Source organism: Pinus tabuliformis, chromosome 2_2 (assembly GCF_031772625.1).
Source record: "Pinus tabuliformis cultivar Carrire ecotype Pingquan chromosome 2_2, CPIR1, whole genome shotgun sequence".
In the NCBI taxonomy this organism is placed as follows: Eukaryota; Viridiplantae; Streptophyta; class Pinopsida; order Pinales; family Pinaceae; genus Pinus; species Pinus tabuliformis.
The window spans coordinates 1,016,065,252-1,016,083,824 of NC_142300.1; the positions used below are offsets into that span (position 1 = coordinate 1,016,065,252).

At 35.6% G+C, this 18,573-nt stretch overlaps 1 protein-coding gene across 3 annotated transcripts in view; it reads right to left on the reverse strand.

The window, feature by feature from the left end:
- The window catches only part of LOC149196818 (uncharacterized), a 219,157-nt gene that overhangs the window by 176,626 nt on the left and 23,958 nt on the right, over positions 1-18,573 (reverse strand). For all 3 annotated transcript variants that reach the window (XM_089405658.1, XM_089405659.1, XM_089405660.1), the window contains one exon: positions 7,940-8,011. In XM_089405658.1, coding sequence (XP_089261784.1) covers positions 7,940-8,011 — 72 coding nt within the window. The remainder of the gene's footprint in view (positions 1-7,939; positions 8,012-18,573) is intronic.

An 18,573-nucleotide genomic window follows, 5' to 3' on the forward strand; every position in this document is an offset into this window, starting at 1 on the left:
AGTACATTGTAAAAGAAGTTCTCATTAAAGAAGAAAGAGACAAATTGCAGCAGGTGGTTTTCACCCACATTGGGTTTCCACCTTATATCATGGTGTTCATGTGTGTGGCATTTGTGTGATGATCTGTTCTGTTATACTGCACCTGTTTACTGTTAATATGCTTAATAATGTTCTGATGCATTTACTGAAGATAAGATTAACTGAATCATAAGATCTCTGGATATACGCTAGTTGCATTAGACACAGTCGCGTGTACACGCGGGTTCACTTAACTGAAGTCGCGTATATGTTTCTGAGTATGAAATTGAAAAGTTTTATCTGATCTGATAATACTGATTCACCCCCCCTCTCAGTATTATTTCCAACACCCACTTCAAGAAATTATGACTAATAGAAAGAAAGTAACTTAGGAACTCTCTAAATCAATGAATGGATGGCATTTCAATTTTCTTGATGCAGAACTCGTTAGCAGACGAGCTCCTATACCATTACTAACTCCTGGGCCTCGCCCACGAGCCTACGGGTCTCTCTTTTCTCCTTAGATATGGGAAAAGAGATTTATGTTCTGAATGTGTATGGTCCTTACTCGGATATCTAAATTTTCTAAGTGTCAATCAGAATTACTATCTCATGTAATTATTTTATGCCCAAAAGAATTTTTTTTACCAAAAAATAATTTTCTCCTGTAAATTTTAATTTCTAAAAATTGCAAACATCAATACTTGAGCTTTTAATAGCAATTTTTGTAATATCCCAAAATGAAATATTCGGTTAATTCTACACATATAAATTTCCATTCATTTAACAGAACATTGCCATGTAAAATATAACAAAATAAAGTACTACAATTCAATAACACGATGAACAGAAATAATCTCATCTTTTATTATAATAGATAAACTAGGGTTTACATGTTGATACAACTAATATAGCTGAGATCAAAAAGTTGGCCTCAAGAATCTGCTTCAATGTTGCATGAATTCACCAAGGGGAGAGATGGGTACTCGCCCACTCTCATTGAATCACCCGAGGGTTTTTGTCCTGGGGCTACTGCTAAATCTGGCAACTCCTGGTTCTCCAAATCTATCCACAAGAAAGAAGTTCAACCACAAGATGTCCTCAAATGATCTCCTCCTCCTTTTAAAAACTCCATAGAGAGATCTCCAAGCGTATAGAGGTATCTTATTTTGATTATTTTAATATTATTCTAGAAGCTCCCTTTTTTGACTCCATCTAAGTGACTTTTAATTTTATTTTATTTTATATAAGTCACTTTTGGCCTTTTTCCCTCAATTAATTATTTTCCCCTCCTTTTATTTAATTAACTAATTAAAATCAATTTTAATTTGGGAAAATGGTAAATCGCTCACCATGCTTTATCTAGGGACTAGAAGTCTCTTCTCATCATCCTATCCTGTAGATCTTCTCGTTCTGGTTCCAACAAGTTGTTACACAAAGGTGGTTTCATCAATATTCCTCCCGCAATGCCACCTCAAGCGTAATTAGTTAAGTCAAGCCCAATAATAACCATGTTTTTCAAAAGTTGTCTGAATGCAACAAAACAAAAGGAAAGTCGTTTGGATGATGGAAAATGCCATCGGAGTCCATATAGCCCTATTTTTCGAAAGTTGTCAGAATGCAACAGAACAAAAGGAAAGGTGTAAGGATGATGGAAAATGCCAAGCGAATGCCATTGAATTCCCATAATAATTCTTCAAAACTCCTCCAAAACACCTCATGACGTAGTTCTGCTCCTGTGGCCTGGCCATCCCATGCCCTGGAAATCCATCGTCGCTGTATTATAAAGGAAAATAAAAATGGGGACATTACAAATCTTCCCTGCCCAAGATTACTTGCCCTCAAGCAATCCATATCTGTCTGTATCTTGTGCTTGTTGTCCAACGAGATTTTTGCATTAAATTATATGCAATATGTTTGAAAAAATGTCCTTGCCTTAATAATTAGCAAAAATTCACTGGCCATATCCTATTTGTAAAGTGTTTGTTCAATATTTTAATTTTGAGGATTACTGCAAAATCTAGATTGGAGTATTACACCCACCTGAGGTTGACACGAACCAACCCAAACATAGAGGAAGATTTGTTGGTAACACTCGGGGCAAATTTTCCTATATGTTCACTGATCGTTACTGCTGAAATTTAAAGTTTATATCAATTCACACTGCACAGGATGTAAAAAATAGTGCTAACACTACCACAACCCCACCCTTATTTGGTCCTACTCAGAAGAACACTAGAACCTGCAGATATATGCAAGTATCATTTGTCATCAAGTCTGGTTTCTATAACAATCTAAACACAGGGAATAGGACAAAACACAATATATCATGGAATCGACATTTTTCCAAATCACTCTAATGAAACAATGCTCCACCAGACACATCAATTGTAATTTGTAAATATTAAACGAAATATCAATACATATAAATATCAAATGTACCCATTATGTTCTTCTTGAAAATGGGATAAAATATAAAGGGGATTAGATATAGTAAACAAAGCAGAAGATATAATATAACTGGTGACACGGCATACGGAGTGTTGACCACTACGTGTCAACGACCCATAGCAATTCACCCCCTTTTTTTTGCAAAAGGGATAGTGCCTGATCAATGTGTTCATGTCGTCCAGCTATCATCATCAACTTGATCATCATCTTATAATGTAAACATAGTGTACATGTGTATAATGTAAATAATCTCAACAGATCCATGTCGTGTATGTAATCACCTAGGTAAACCTACTTTTCTGGTGACGATCTACATTTCGAGAAGTTTTTTGTCTCACCGATCCATTCTCAAATGGTCGGCAGGGTTTTCCTTCAGCCTTACCCCAAAACCAGAATGGATTTTGTCACTGGGATCTTAGGGGAGTCCCAGTGTGAAGATCGAGTCTATGTAAAAGTGATTTGGAAATAATCCCAACTATTTGGTTAGATTATTTTATTACAAAAATGGGTTTTCTCCCTTGAGATATAAAAAATGTAAAAATTATGATGTAAAATGTCTTGAGAGTTAAAAAAAATAATTTATCCCCTCATAGGTTAATTAATTAAATTTTCTGGCCAAAATTAATTAAAATCCTAAGCTAGAAATTTGATTAATTCTAAGTCTTAGGTAAATTTAAATTCTCCGAAAACAAAATTAACGGTCCTTAAAAATTATATTTTAAGAGGTCCAGGAACTAAGGTAAATTAATTATTTTGCTAAATTTTAAGCTTTTGGTCCTTGGGGTTAAGTCAAAGTCAAAATTTTGAGGAAAATTTTTGAATTAATTAAAATACATTAAATTGAAAAATTCGAATTTCCTCAATAATTTAAAATTTCGACAAATGAGATTAAAAGAAATTTTGATCATCATCAACGATCAAGATTGCTATGACGAGGATCACTCGAACTAGCCGTTGGAGGATTTATCTTTAAATAAGAGGTTGTTTGTCAGTCAAATCATCCAATCTCTGGATCGTGTACTAAGCTTCAAACTCTCTTGTATACTTTTTTGAATTAATGCAAAAGTCTTTGGGGTTTCAATGTGTTGTAGTGTTTCTCTTCATGAATTTATGGTAACATTGTTTTAATTTTTGCTTAATATTATGTGAAAACTATCAACCAATAGCTCTCTTAGAATAATCTGAATACAGATATCTTATTTAGTTTGTTGGATCTAGGGTAACATTTTTAATTTTGATTGAAGTAGCAGGTATCTCTATTTCTTCAGAATTTTATTGTTATTCTATTTCTCTACTTGATTTGACGATTGATATAGTGTTTGCAGAAGATCTCTCATGTTCTCATTGAGTGTTTGGGGATAGTTCTCGGTTGGACCAGCCAACTCTCAACACATATTTTCTGAAGAGCCTACTTCATATAAGCCTCAGGATTTATCTAACGATAATCTTTTTTCTGCAGGGTGTTTTTGAGCTAGTACCTCTCTAAAATTTCAAAATCTTTTAAATATTTTGTGGAAATTTTGGTAAATCTGGCTATTAAGAGCCTTAGATTATCAGATCTGGGAGTGGAGTTAGACTCATACTCCTTAGATCTGATAGATCTATAAATTATTTGTATAGATCTGTAAATTATTTGTATAGATCTGTTATTTACTTGTGTAGATTTGAAATTTTGTAACATAATTTTGAATTTTAACACTTGGGTATTTTGAGATTTTCTCTATTTTTGTGCATATTAGGTATTGGGTTTTTCTTTTTTCACTTATGCAGAAATAGATTTGAGAAATCAGCCAAGAAAATCTTCAAATCTGAGCTACATCTAGACCTTGAAAGGCAAGATCTGGGCTCAGATTATTTGCAGGAATAGATCTGAGAAATCAGCGAAGTAAATCTTTAGAACTGATATTTTTCAAGCAGATCTGGGAGTTTTGAGACAGATTTAGGCCCGAGAGAGCAATATCTTATCCCAAATCTTTTTACAAGGCCAGTCATTAAAGATTTTACAATAAATCTGAAGCAAAATATTTTTTTTAGAACAAGGGTTTTAAGTTTTGGGGCTCCTAAGCCCAGATTTGCCTTCTCCTAGCCCAACGCTAGTTCTATTGGGCCTAGTGCTAGCTCTCATTGGCCCTAGATTCCCTTGCTCCATTTCTAATTTGAATATTTTATTTTCTAAAGCTAATCATTGGTGGGTTTTTGCAAAAATTTGTGTTTTAGGTATTGAATTTCTTTTTTGGCAAATTGGGCAAGTGATCTTCAAGGCCTAAGGCTTAAGGGTTTGATCTCTAAACCATCTTTTTCCTCACTGTTTTCTACAACAATCATATACCTTTCTAATAGTGGTGAAAAACACATCTACGTGGTTTGAAATTAACTAAAAAAGTTGCTAAATACATTAATAAGTCATTTATGTTTGATGTGTATCAAAAATTTGGCCTAGATCTACATTTTGGGTGACTGTTATCTCTAAATAATTCTGTTTCTAAAGTGTGAAATATAACAGTGGCAAAATTTCATGTGGGTTAGCCTAAAATCAGTTCCTAAGTTGTCTAATACATTAAGGAATTAATTTCTTGAGTTGGGCATTCATCATTAGGCTTATTTCATGTTTTAATTGCTGGCTGTAATAAGTATATCAGATATGATATAATTTTGGAAATCACATCATAACAGGCTGAAAAAAAATTATAATTCATGTGGGCAAGTTTTGGAAAAAGTTTAGTAAATTTTTTGCATAAAGATATCATTGATAGCTTACTGTTTTCATTGTCATATTGCTGTTGTCATAAAGTTTTTTACTGCTGTCCTAAAACTTAATTTCTGGAAATTAAGTACTCTGTCATGGAATTGTGATAAAATGCATATCCTTTGTTTCATAAACTGAGTATTTTTTGAGCATTTATTGATATTAATTGCAAAAAAGTTTTTGTTCTCTTTGAGCTATAACTGTACCAAAAATATTTGAAATAAGCTTGTGTTCTAATTGTAATATCTTCAGGTTTTTAATTTTGAGTCTTCATTTAATAAAGCGAACATTTCATTTGGGTATTGGAAGTTTCTGCGACATAAGCATCTTTTCATCCTTGAATTTAACTTTATCTTATCTTCTCATCATCTGGGGCATTTGCATATAAGTTAGTTTTGCATAAATAAAATTTACTTCCAGGCATAAGCTTAGTCGATAGAGAAATAGATATCCATCCATCTTTGTTTGAGTAGTCTGCTTTTAATGGTACTTAAAACAGTGACCTTGCAGTCGTCAGAACCACAGCTCTCTGCAGCACCGGAGGCACCGGGTATGTTAGATTTTTAGGAGAGGTATCGTTAATCACACCTTATTTTGCTTCACCTTATCTTCTTTCTGCCAATTACTACGAAATCAGGCTCAATATAGAAAAGATCGAAGGGTTAAAACTTAGATAGGCATTTAACTAAAATTAACCAAGATTCTTGTATCTCGCATTAGTTTTAGGGTCTGCATTTCATATAAGATAGTCATTCATCTAAGCAGCAGTTGCTTGATATAAATTGCAAAGAAGTTTTTGTTCTCTTTGAACTATAACTGTACCAAAAAGATTTGAAATAAGCTTGTGTTCTAATTGTAATATCTTCAGGGGTTTAATTTTGAGTCTTCATTTAATAAAGCGAACATTTCATTTGGGTATTGGAAGTTTCTGTGACATAAGCATCTTTTTATCTTTGAATCTAACTTCATCTTATCTTCTCATCATCTGGTGCATTTGCATATAAGTTAGTTTTGCATAAATAAAATTTACTTCCAAGCATAAACTTGGTCGATAGAGAGATAGATATCCATCCATCTTTGCTTGAGTAACCTGTTTTTAATGGTACTTAAAACAGTGACCTTGCAGTTGTCAAAACCACAGCTTTCTGCAGCGCCGGAGGCATTGGGTATGTTAGATTTTCAAGAGAGGTATCGTTAATCACACCTTATTGTGCTTCACCTTATCTTCTTTCTACCAATTACTACGAAATCAGGCTCAATATAGAAAAGATCGAAGGGTTAAAACTTAAATAGGCATTTAACTAAAATTAACCAAGATTCTTGTATCTCACATTAGTTTTAGGGTCTGCATTTCATATAAGATAGCCATTCATCTAAGCAACAATTGCTAATCGATTACTTGGTCTTCATTTTCCTAGCAAAATCATTGACTCCTTAAGGCACTGGTATCAATCGTTTAAACTCTAATCAAATCCTATAAGTCTTGCTAAATCTTAATCAAGTACTTGATCGCTTCAATGTGTCTCTCGAACTAGTTCTTCTTCATTCCATTTTTCCATAGGGTCTACCCCCCTTAGCCTGCTGTAGGGAGACAGCTTAAACAGAGAGATTGGGGATCAGGGTGACAGCCCCCGATCTAAGCCGTTGTCGCGGTGCCTAGACATTCTGTGCGACAACATGGAGTATTCGGTATAGTCCCAAGGTTTAGCTTAGTTGGTTCAACCCATGTTTAAAAACCAAAACCGGCCGAAGGTCCAACTGGGGACCACTATTGGAAACAGGTCTTAACTAGTTTCGGAACTGGTTTACCAAAACCTACATATAATATGAAAATTTTGATAAAAATGTACAAATTTATATAATCAATGTAAATCCAAACTATTAAGACACCCACTACATGAAGCTCACTCGTATATATCATGTACTATGTCTATAGCTAAATGTAAGGGTGTCCTTACGTAAAACTGTTCAGGGGTTTGGGGCAGGGATTATGTTTTTTTCTGGCTTTTTTTTGTTTTTCTCCATTTTTTGCCATGGGTGGACCCAATTTGGTTTAGAATGGAACTGGTTGAACTGGCTCATCTGATTGATTCCATACTGAACTGGACAGTTGTTTCAAATTCCAGATTGTAACCAGCTGAACTGCCCAATTTGACTGGTTCCATAACAAACCGACAGGTTCAATTACCAAACTGGTTCAAGGGCCAGTTTGTCTTAAATTAGACTCAACCAAGCCTGTTTGGTTCCAATTCGGTCCATTTTTAAAACATCAGGTCCAGCCACTTCCACTAAGGTATAATGCCTAGGGATGTCACAAGATCCATTCCCACCAAGCCTTGCAGGGTTACTAGCAAGCTATTGCAGATGGTGGTGAATACTGCCCTCCATTCTAAACCCCAGCAAAGAGGAGAGAAATCTGCAAAATGTGCATCCTCATCCTTCACTCAAGGGAGAATCGGGGATATTATTTCTCCAAAAAAATAAATCATTCAAAATTTAACATTTACAAATTCAACTATCTCATTTAAAAAAACTCATGCAAATATAAGAAATGAACAGAAATCATCTAATAGAATATTCAAACAGTATCCGCAAATATAAGAATGAAAGAGAACATAAATTTTAAACCATTTCATTTAGGAAAGTTAGACTAAAACTGATACCCTGCTCAAATGGAATTTAAAAAGGGTCAAAAAATCAAAATGTGCATACGTGTGACCTCACCTTTCAAAAAAGCAATGCCTGAATCAGTGACTTTACTTCGAGAAATTTGCAGCTCCTTCAAGTTTGTAAGCCCTGGACCACAAGATAAACAAAGAATCACATACAGCAAATATGTATGAAGCACAAAAGAGAACAAACAAGACTCGATCCAAAAGACAACTACAAATTTGATGGTATTGTACTAACTCCATACAAAACTTCCAATACATGTCAATCATTTGCACAAAATCATTTAAACAGATCATAAGAAACTCTTTTTCAACAGATCAGAAATGGAACTTTAAACTTATTCCACAACTTTGCTTTTCCAGTGATCATCCCATTGATATTGTTAATGTTCTTCTACAAATGAATAACAGATCAAGAAATGGAACTGTAAACTCATTCCACCACTAAGCTTTGGCCCACTAATCATCCCACAGATACTGTTATTGCGACAACATTTGCTAGCATCTCCCTTCCAAGATTCCTTTTCTTGATAAATAAAAGCTTCATATATGTTTTATTTTAAATATACCATGCAAAGTTCAAACTACCTCTCCTGAGTATACAGAAACATGAATGCCCAGAGATCATGAAATTCTGCTACTTAGATTTTCAACATAAATTACAGCACACGGTAATGCTTTTGGTAACTTGAAGCTCATATTGCATAGTAATCATTCTGGGAAGTTAAAATTTAAAGTCCGTGGTAATCATTCTGAAATAGTTAAAATTTAGAGCCCTTGGTAACAATCTTGGGAGCATATCAGCATAATTAGCATTCAGAACCTACAGTTATCGCTCTGGCAGATTGAAGAGCCTATTGTAACAATATTGAGAGCGTAACTGGTAATTCAGAGCCAATATCAACAATTCTAGGCGTGTGATTAGTTCAGAGCCAAAGATAACAGTCTCGAGAGCATAACTAACACTAGTTTGTGTAGTTGCACAGAAGCACACAAGAAGAGGTATCAGATTCCAGAAAGAACAGTGTCCATATCTCAAATACCGATTCGAGATGCAAAAGTATGTGTACCTTTATTTTTCGCTTTCCTAAAATAAATAGCATAAAACCAAGGTTGTAATATGATGTATATAAAAAGACAAGGGGACTTGATTGCCTGGGATATATAGGAGGGGGAGATATGAAATGACAAATTGCATCTTGATATACCCATCCACCTCACATTTTGTCTGTCAGGAATGTCGGAAATATAGTAGCCATGGTCAGTATTTTCATGTGAAGGAAAAAGAAAAATTCAAAATTAAATTTTTGCCTCCTAAAAATTCAAGTCAGCCTCCTATTTGTTAAGGTCAGCTGGGCCCCTAAGAGGCACCCATTCGACCCCCCTCAAAGTATATATAAAGGAGAGCTTTCCTCCATTTGGTATATCAAATTTGTCTTGTCTATCTCTGATCCAGCAAATTACAGGAAGAAAGTAGGGCTGAAATTTCAGGAGTTTGGTCTGGGATTTCATCTTGTTCTTGGATATTGGTTTGGCTATTATCTTGATCCTATTTCTGCATGTATTGATGAATTGAATTCTCTCTTGCTCATAAGGAAAAATTTCAAGATTTTCCCCTTGTGGGTTTTGTGCTGGCATCAAGCCTAATTTCTGTCTCTGGTCTCATGGTGGTTTCAAGGTTATTTTCAACTACTTTTTCATGTTTAATGGTTGATATTTTCTTCTATATAAGTGCTTAATGATATTGAATGAATGCTATTGTGGAAATAATGCTAATTGATCCTTGAAAGTAGTTATCCTGATGATGAAAATTTATTCTAACTTGTGCCCTAGAAAAATCAACATGGAATCAGAGCACAGGATGATCAAAGAGCAGTTGAAATCCATTTCTTAGAAAGGCAGAATGTCTCTGGGCTAAATTTTGTGGATCAAGTCTCTATCTATTCATCTCTGCGATTCGCACTATCTCCAAGGTTGATGCATTCATTGGCTCACAATCCACTATGAAAGCAATGTGAGCTTATAATCATGTCTGGGATAGAGGTCAGAGCAAGTTTTTATGGCATCCAAATTGTATTAGCCAAGATCTGTAGCATTTTTTGCAAGATCAGTGGCTCCCCTCATGCGAAGGTGTATAAAGAAGTCAAAGTCTAATCAAGTGAAGAGATCTTCGTAGTGAAAGTTTTGTGCTTCTTTAGTATATTCGAAGTCTGAAGTTCTGAGAAGTCTGCCCCTTTGTTGAGTCTCTTGGGTATTGTACAAGGTCCAAGAACCACTGATCTAGGCCGAATCCTAGAGGAAGTTTGAGCTAAGTTACCAGGATTCGGATACGGATTCGGATCCGGATCCGGATTCGGATACGGATCCGCTAGTTTTGTGAAAAGCCAGGATCCGGATACGGCAAGTACAAACAATATAAAATATTTTATAATTTGTAAAAAATAAATTTATATAAAAATAAAATAAAAACATATATTAATTTTTAAATATATAATTTTTATATAGAGTACCTATAAAAATAAATATTAGATATATTAGATAAATAGTATCAGAATTAATATATTATTTATAAATATTAATTAAATTTGTATAAAATAAAAAAATTATAATTTCTGTTTAAAATTTTAAATATAAAACTTCTATATAATATTTTTAAAATAATTATTAATTTAATATATTAAAATTAATGTATCATAATATTGAAACATTAATTACTAGTTATTATATTTAAATTAAAATAAACTTACTTTATGAAACTTTTAAAATAAACCTATAATTTAATAGTTATTATATTTAAATTAATTGAAGTTACTTTATAGAACTTACTTCATCAAATTTCTAAAATAAACATATAATTTAATTAGAATATCCCAACATCCGTATCTTATAATCTTGAAATAAAGTTTATACAATGGTTAACCGCAGGTTTATAAATTTGAAATTAATGAACTCCCTTGTTAATTATTCCCACGGCTGATTTTTCCAATATAGCGTTATTCATCAGCTGACATTTTCTTTCTGGAATTCTGCGCTGAGATATAATTTGAAAATATGTGCTGACGTCAAACCATATTACACACAGATTAATGAACTCCCCCACAGATTAATGAACTCCCGCACGGCTGATTTTTCCAATATCGAGTTATTCATCCACTGATATTTTCTTTCTAGATTCTGCGCTGAGATATAATTTGGAAATATGTGCTGACGTCAAACCATATTATAGACAGACAAATGTTGGGCGGGGCGGATCTTCGTGGATCCGGATCCGGATCCGTCTCTGATCCGGGGATCCGCGGATCCAGCCGCTGGGCCTGAAGGATCCGGTAACATAGAGTTTGAGCCTTCCACCCGAGGTATATATATTGGTCCGACTTAAGCTATTTCAGATATGTGATTAGGCCAAGTACCGAGGTTACCTCGGGTCCATCCCTTGCCTGAAGTCTGAGACTGTTATCCAAGCTCTGTGATCAATATGATACCTATTGTGATCCGAACCTAAGTCAAGTCCTCTAATAATTGGTTCGGGCTTGTATGTGGCACTATACTTTGTTGTGCGAACTTCTCTAAGGTGCACTGAGGAAACTATGCGGATTTGAGGCTTTCCTATCCTTGTGGAAGGAGTATGGATCTTCAAGGACCTTACACTGTGTGTCACGTAATATATGAGGAGTTAGAAAAGGCATCCTAGCTCTCCTCATCTAAACTTTCTAAGGTATGTATTTGATCTCTCTATATTTGTATTGTTATGTAAGTGTGAGATGTTGCTCAATAGGTCCGAACTTTCTCCTCCTCTCTATGGAATTGAATTAAGACACCTTAGATTGAATGTCTTGTCTAGCATAACTTATTAATCATTTGAAGGCGAGATTATTGTTCTAAAGCATAAGATGAGTTAAGGAGTCAAGGAAGGTTGCTCGAAGTCAATCCGATGTTTCCTTTATGTATATAAAAAGTAGGATGAAATTCACTAAAGAGGTCCGACCTAAAAGCCGACCCAAGACCTTGGCTCCTAGAAGGTCTGTTAAGTTTAAAATGACATGAATATCTATCCGAAATGATGAAATCAACTTGGAGAGTTTCTTAAGACGGAGCAGGTAGCTTTGATTATTGGAATTAGTTAGAGGAATTTCAAGACTACAAGAGTTTTTCATGTTGACCACATGTGTGTCAACTACCCCAAGATTCAGAGTACATATCAGCAGACGAAAAAAAAATCAAAGTCATCATCATCATGCAGCTTCCAATCTATCATTGTAATTCTGAATTTTGCTGCCCTTTGGGCCTTTATTGTAAAAATGGTTCTAGTATGACTATGAAGCCATGTAAAAACATCTAAGTAAGCCTCTGATTATTAGCAAAGAGTTTCAATCTAAGGAGTTTTTTACCCTCTGCCAATTGTTAGTGTTTCTGAACCCTTATAATTGGCAGAGTTTTTCTCCCACACACACCCCAAAGCTCAAGTGGGGTTCGATGGTAAGGTCTTGGGTGAGTCCTCGTGTTATCCAGTGTATGTATATTGTCATACTAGATCATTTGTCTTGTGTCGCAGAACTTGGTTGAGTCTAGAGGTCATGTTATAATTGTAATTTTCCCCTTCTATATGGGATGTCTATGTAATATTTTAGATGTAAAAAGTGTTGTCTAGGAATCTTTTAGGTGAATGATTACTCATAATTAAACATCATCAACTAAATATTTTTTAGACCCACTTTGAGGGTGGAAAATTCAAGTTGTTGTTCCTTAAATTTCCTCCTCAAAATTCAAGTTGTTGTTCCTTAAATTTCAAGTTGTTGTCCCTCCTAAAAAATCATAATGGAACAGCCTAGAAATTTGTGCTATCAGTCCGACAGGATTCTAATTGAACTACGTGCCACTTCAGCAATATCTGCCTGAAAACCTAAATTACCAAATCCGGCACCTGGGGGTCCAGGATCCATGAATTCGATCTGAATCCGGATCCGGATCCACCTTGATTCGTCCTTGAAACGGCGACGTGGCGGATCAGTAATTGTTGGAAACGGATCCCATGTTGAGGAAACAGATTTTGTATTTAGGAAACAGATCTTGTGTTGACAAACACCGGATTTCAATTTAATTTCAATGCAGATTTCAGGTTTAGGTTTTTTGGTGGTTAATTCGATGAAGTGGTCCTTGTTTGTCTTATTCTATGAGTTTGTCAGTCGAACCTGCTCAATTGCAAACAACAACAGACCGACCTTACTCTCGTTTGGAATTCCTCGACAATTTTTATAGCAATTTTTTTAAATATGGACTTTAGGAACGACATAGTAGGAAGAGATATCAAAAGGAAAAAAAAAAACTTATCCTGCATCCTGGAGAAAAGTTTACCTGATAAGTAAACGCAGGATGGCTATTCTTACATAATAAGTAAACTGGAACGACACTTTAGGAAATCTGGGCTTTTTTAAATCGCATCTGTAGGAACGACATTGTTGCCCATGGAGGTCTACACCCGCCTGCCTACCTACCTACCTTGCCTGTGCGCCTGCCTACCTGCCTTACATATCCCGCCTGCCTACCTTACCTGTATTGCCTGCTAACCTTACCTTACCCTTAAGGCTTACGGTGTGTCATTGTGTTGTGCGTCATGCCTTTATCCGTTGGACGGAGCAGAGAGCTCCATGAATGGGTGTGTTAAGAAAATGTCGAGCTCGAACCTTGCTTATCCACCCACCTGCCTGCCTACCTTACCTCTCTGTCCTGCCTCCCTTACCTTACCCTTACGTTGTGTCACTGTTGTGTCGTGTACTACCCTTATGGTGTGTCATTGTTTTGTGTTGCATGCTGTGTTGACCAACAAAGCAAAGACACAGTATTGTAATTACAGGGCATAACGTATTATAAAATATAATGTAATATTATAATTGTTTCGTATATTACATGTTTAAAATTTAAACTATAATAACAATGTTTAATGTTTAAATTACACATTATTTCTTATCTTATAATTATATGTTTAAATAAAATAAATTATAGTTATTTAAAATTATTTCTCAGTAATCAGAAATAATAAGAATGATGAATAATTATTATAATATTCAGCGTTGAATGTATTCACAGTAGACTCTAGAGCCTCCCGAGAAAGACAACAAGTTATAACTTATAATAATATAAGCCTCCTGAGAAATCATTTATATTATAATATGTTTAAATTTTTATAACTTAATTAATTAAATGTTTCTTAATATTTTAAATTTTTTAATTTTATGTACTTAAATTTTTAATTTTTATGTATTTTAATTTTTAATTTTGTCTATTCATAATAGTTTGAATTTTGGATTTTCTCATATATGCAGTCACACACTATGGAAATGGAACCATCACAACAGAGTGAAAGGGAAAACATTAAAACAGGACGCAAAATCTCCATTATTATTCGATATTATTGAAAAGAATCCCGGAGGTGGTTCATATAAATGGAAGTGCAATGAATGTCAAGATATCAAAAACAATGCATATACCAGAGTGAAGGCCCAACTCACTAGACAAACTAACACAGGGATGCAAGTATGCACCAGGCCAAAAGATGCAAATGGCAAACTTGGCCAAGGTTTGAGTCTTACAAAAATTAAATTCTATGCATATTTGCAAGATACTGCTGATAGGAAGCTTGCTAAGGGAAAACACCCTGCGCAAAGCTCTATAACTAGGCCTCCATTGCCATCTAGGCTTGTTGCCACAACTAATAAAAGGCCCTCTTGAAGCATCTTTGCAAATGGGCTAGCATTCAATTTGATGTGTTCCCCTTATTGGCAACAAATGATTAAGGTGGTTAATGAAGTTCCAAAACGGTACAAGAGCCCTTGATATGAAAAGGTCTGCACTACTTTGTTGGCATCAGAGAGGAAATCCGTGGATAGACAGCACAGTCAATCTGGAATACATGGGCAGAAACAAAGGTGTCCATCATTTCTAATGGATGGTGAGACCAAAGAAAACACCCATTAATTAATGTTATTGCAATATGCCCCCAAGGGGCAATGTTTTTTAAGGTTGTTGATCGCAGTGGAATAGAGAAAGATGAATCTTTCATATTGTTGATACCTAATCCTTGTGATTGGGTGAATATATGTAAATAGATAAATAAGTAATATGAACAGTCTCTCCCTCATGTATATAATGAAGACCTACCTGATGGAATAATACGTACAAATCATTTTTGCCTTGAGGAGTTACTGCCTGGCCTGACATGGTATCAGAGCCAGCTCCTTTTTTTAGCTTTTATGCCCTTTGTAACTCCCTATTCTGCTCCTCTGCTCTCCATTCAAAAGACTTGTCCATTCAAAGCACTGTCTCTCCATTCAAAACCACTGTCCATTCATAATTCGCCGCATACAAAGTGTTGTCCATAAACGTTGCATAGTAACCTTAACGCTGCTGCCATGTTCCTCTGTTGCAACGTTCCTCTGCTACAACATCAGAAGCATTCCTTTGCATCTTGTTTTTCCATACGCTGCTCACTCCCTATGCACTGTTTTTCCATACGTTGTTCGCTCCATATCTCTGCTCATATCTTCAGGATTTTATGTCCGACTACAGTCCTCTGCTCTCCTCATTATATTTTATTGAATACATTCACGTCTCTAAACTACCACGAACACCAGGACGAGGCTTGTTTGGGTCGGAAGCAAATGTGGCAAGTTTGTTAATTATTTTACTTTCCTTGTAGGGAATTTTCGGGTGTTTTGCCTCATGGTGAATTTCCATTGTTATGAATCAGGGGCAGTCGTTTTACAATGAGGGCATTCATACTTGGCATAGCCACCTTTCTCAACACCGAGATGATCAACTAAACCCACCTTTCCTCCCCCTCTGCTTGTAGTTGCTGCATCAACTTTTGCTGCTATTTCCTTGGCTGTGTGCTTCTTCCACCGCCCAAATCCCCTCAGCCCCCACGGAAAAGAATAAATTTGCTGCCAATGTTACGGGGTTAACTCAGAGAATCGCGTTTCTACCACTGTTGAAAGAGGAGTAGGAGATTGCAGAAGAAGAAACCGAAGCTGATTTCTCCTCGTTACCGCAATGCTGGTGCCCAGAGAATCAACAGAACGACAGTGTTGAGGTCGTGTATAGCGTTGCCAATAAAAGAATTGGCAGAGTTGAGATTATAATGCAGCAAGGAACCCATGTGGGTTCCCATCTCCAAGTCACCAAGGGAGCAAGTATTCCATCGGAAAACGATTGATTCTGCTCGGATTGTCAAAGATATCGCAGAGTGAAATTGCGGTCTCCAACATAAAGTTATGAAGAATTGTGAGGTTTGATAATTCCAAAAGCTTTCAAAGTATATGCCAACATTAGATTAGAACCCATTTGCTTGCTAATGGGAAACGCTATATGGAATTGTATTGAAGTTTTATAATATATACGTTGAGATTAGATTGGTGAAGACCAAATTCAGATAGTTTTGTTGCCCTTTCATGTAAAACAATTCAAGAACGTTGCAAAAAAATAATGAGGAAGAGATTTGAAATCTTTTAAGAATGCATAGCTAATCTATGTTTTATATTTTCATTAAAGACAAAGACAGTACATGGAGAGAATGCCCTCTTGAAATGTTAAAAAAAAATTACCACCAGAAGTACAATTTTACTATATATTGGCAGAAGTATTTTTCTATCAGCAAAAGTTTATTTTTACAGAATGCATTCAATCATATCCATGGTGGGAATATTTCTCACTGGCAAGGAGAACTATCCTGAATGGTCCCAGATGATAAAACACACCCTCATTTTCAATGAGTTGTGGAAAGGAGTGTGTGTCGAAGACGGAGACAATGAACCAGCACAACCTACCTCAGAAAAAGAGCTCATCATTTGGGAAAACAAGAACAGCAAAGCTTATGCATTAATCACAACATCTATAAATGAAGAGGTGAGTCGCCATATTTCGTCATATTCAACTGCCTTTGAAGCCTTACAAAAACTGAGAGAACTCTATGACTCACATTCTGCACTTGAAGTTGTTCAACTCATGATTAAACTCTTCACTCTTGAACTGCAAAATAATGATCCTCTTGCTCTTGCATCTAAAGTAAAGTCTATAATGCATGATATCAAATCCACTAAAGGTTGAATAGGATAGTCCTCTTATCGCTTTTCTCAAGGCACTTTATCCTACTTACTCCAATTATCTTGAGTCATTGCAAGCAAATGGAAATCTCAAAGATATCGCCTTTGACTCTCTTGTGAAAAAGTTTGCTGAAAGAGAAAAAGCTTTTGGAAAGAAGACAGCCCCTGAATCTTCTGAAGAGGTTGTGTGCCTTGCTCACAAAGAAAAGCATCCTACTCAAGATTCTTCAAGAGGAAGAGGTGGTCGAAGAGGAAGAGGAAAATATTTCAGAGGCAGGGGGGACGACATTCTCAAGGAGAAAAGGAAGATTTGCATTGCATTCGCTACAAAAGAAATTGATCACATGATGCCTCTACATGCAAGCTACCATGGGACAAAATTGAGCAGCAAAGAAACCAACAGAAAGGTAAAACTGTTGATACAGACAAAGGTAAAGCACCTGAATCCGCTCACTATGTTGTGGCACAATGTAACATTGGAGTAAATGAAGATTTATTTAATGCTTCACTTGCTTCTTGGAAAAATGATTGGTTGCTTGATTCAGGAGCAACCTGCCACATGACTCATAGAAAAGATTTTTTTGAAGATTTCACTGACAATGTTGATGGAGCAGTATACGTTGCAGACCAATCAAAAATCAAGCCATCAGGGCTTGGGACAATCAAGCTTAAACTGTCTGGTCTTCCAGACTTTCTTCTGCATCATGTTCTATATCTCCCACAACTCAAGAGAAACTTGATGTCCTTGGTCCACATCCGCCAGCAAGGTCACTCCATTCATATGTTTGATGGCAAGCTTGAGGTAAGAAAAGCATCTGACCACTCACTTGTCATGAGGGGAATAGAAGAAGAAAGGCTTCTCAAGCTGCAAGGAACCTCTACTCATGCACAACATTTCTCATACAATTCTCATCATGAAGAAGGTACACTTCCATCAAGTTTATTGTGGCATGCTAGATTTGGACATTTGAACTATGACAGTCTGCGCTTGTTGAAGAAAAATGGTGTTGTTGGTTTGCCTACAATTCCTAGAAAACTTAAGCAATGTGATGCTTGCAGTCTAGGAAAGCTTAGCAAACAGTGTTTTCATGATTCACATTCAAGAGCACATAGAAAACTTGAACTCATTCATTCAGATTTATGTGGTCCAATGCCTGTTCCTTCTGCAAATGGAAATAAATATATCATGACATTTATTGATGACTACACCAGAATGTGTTGGGTTTATTTATTGAAGAACAAATCTGATGCTTTTCAAACATTCAAGAATTTTCATAAATGGATTGAAAATGATGCACAATCTCATATTGGGTCTATGCGCACTAATAATGGAAAAGAATACACATCAAATGAATTTGAAAACTATCTTTGCCAACATGGGATCAAAAATCAAACAACTATGCCTTATAATCCCCAACAGAATGGTGTAGCTGAAAGAATGAATAGGACAATCTTAAATATGGTACGATCCATGCTCTTCTTCAAAAATGTAAAGATAATGTTTTGGGCTAATGTTGTTCTATGTGCTGCATATATAAAGAATAGATGTCCATCTAATGCTATAAGAAACAAGACTCTATATGAAATGTGG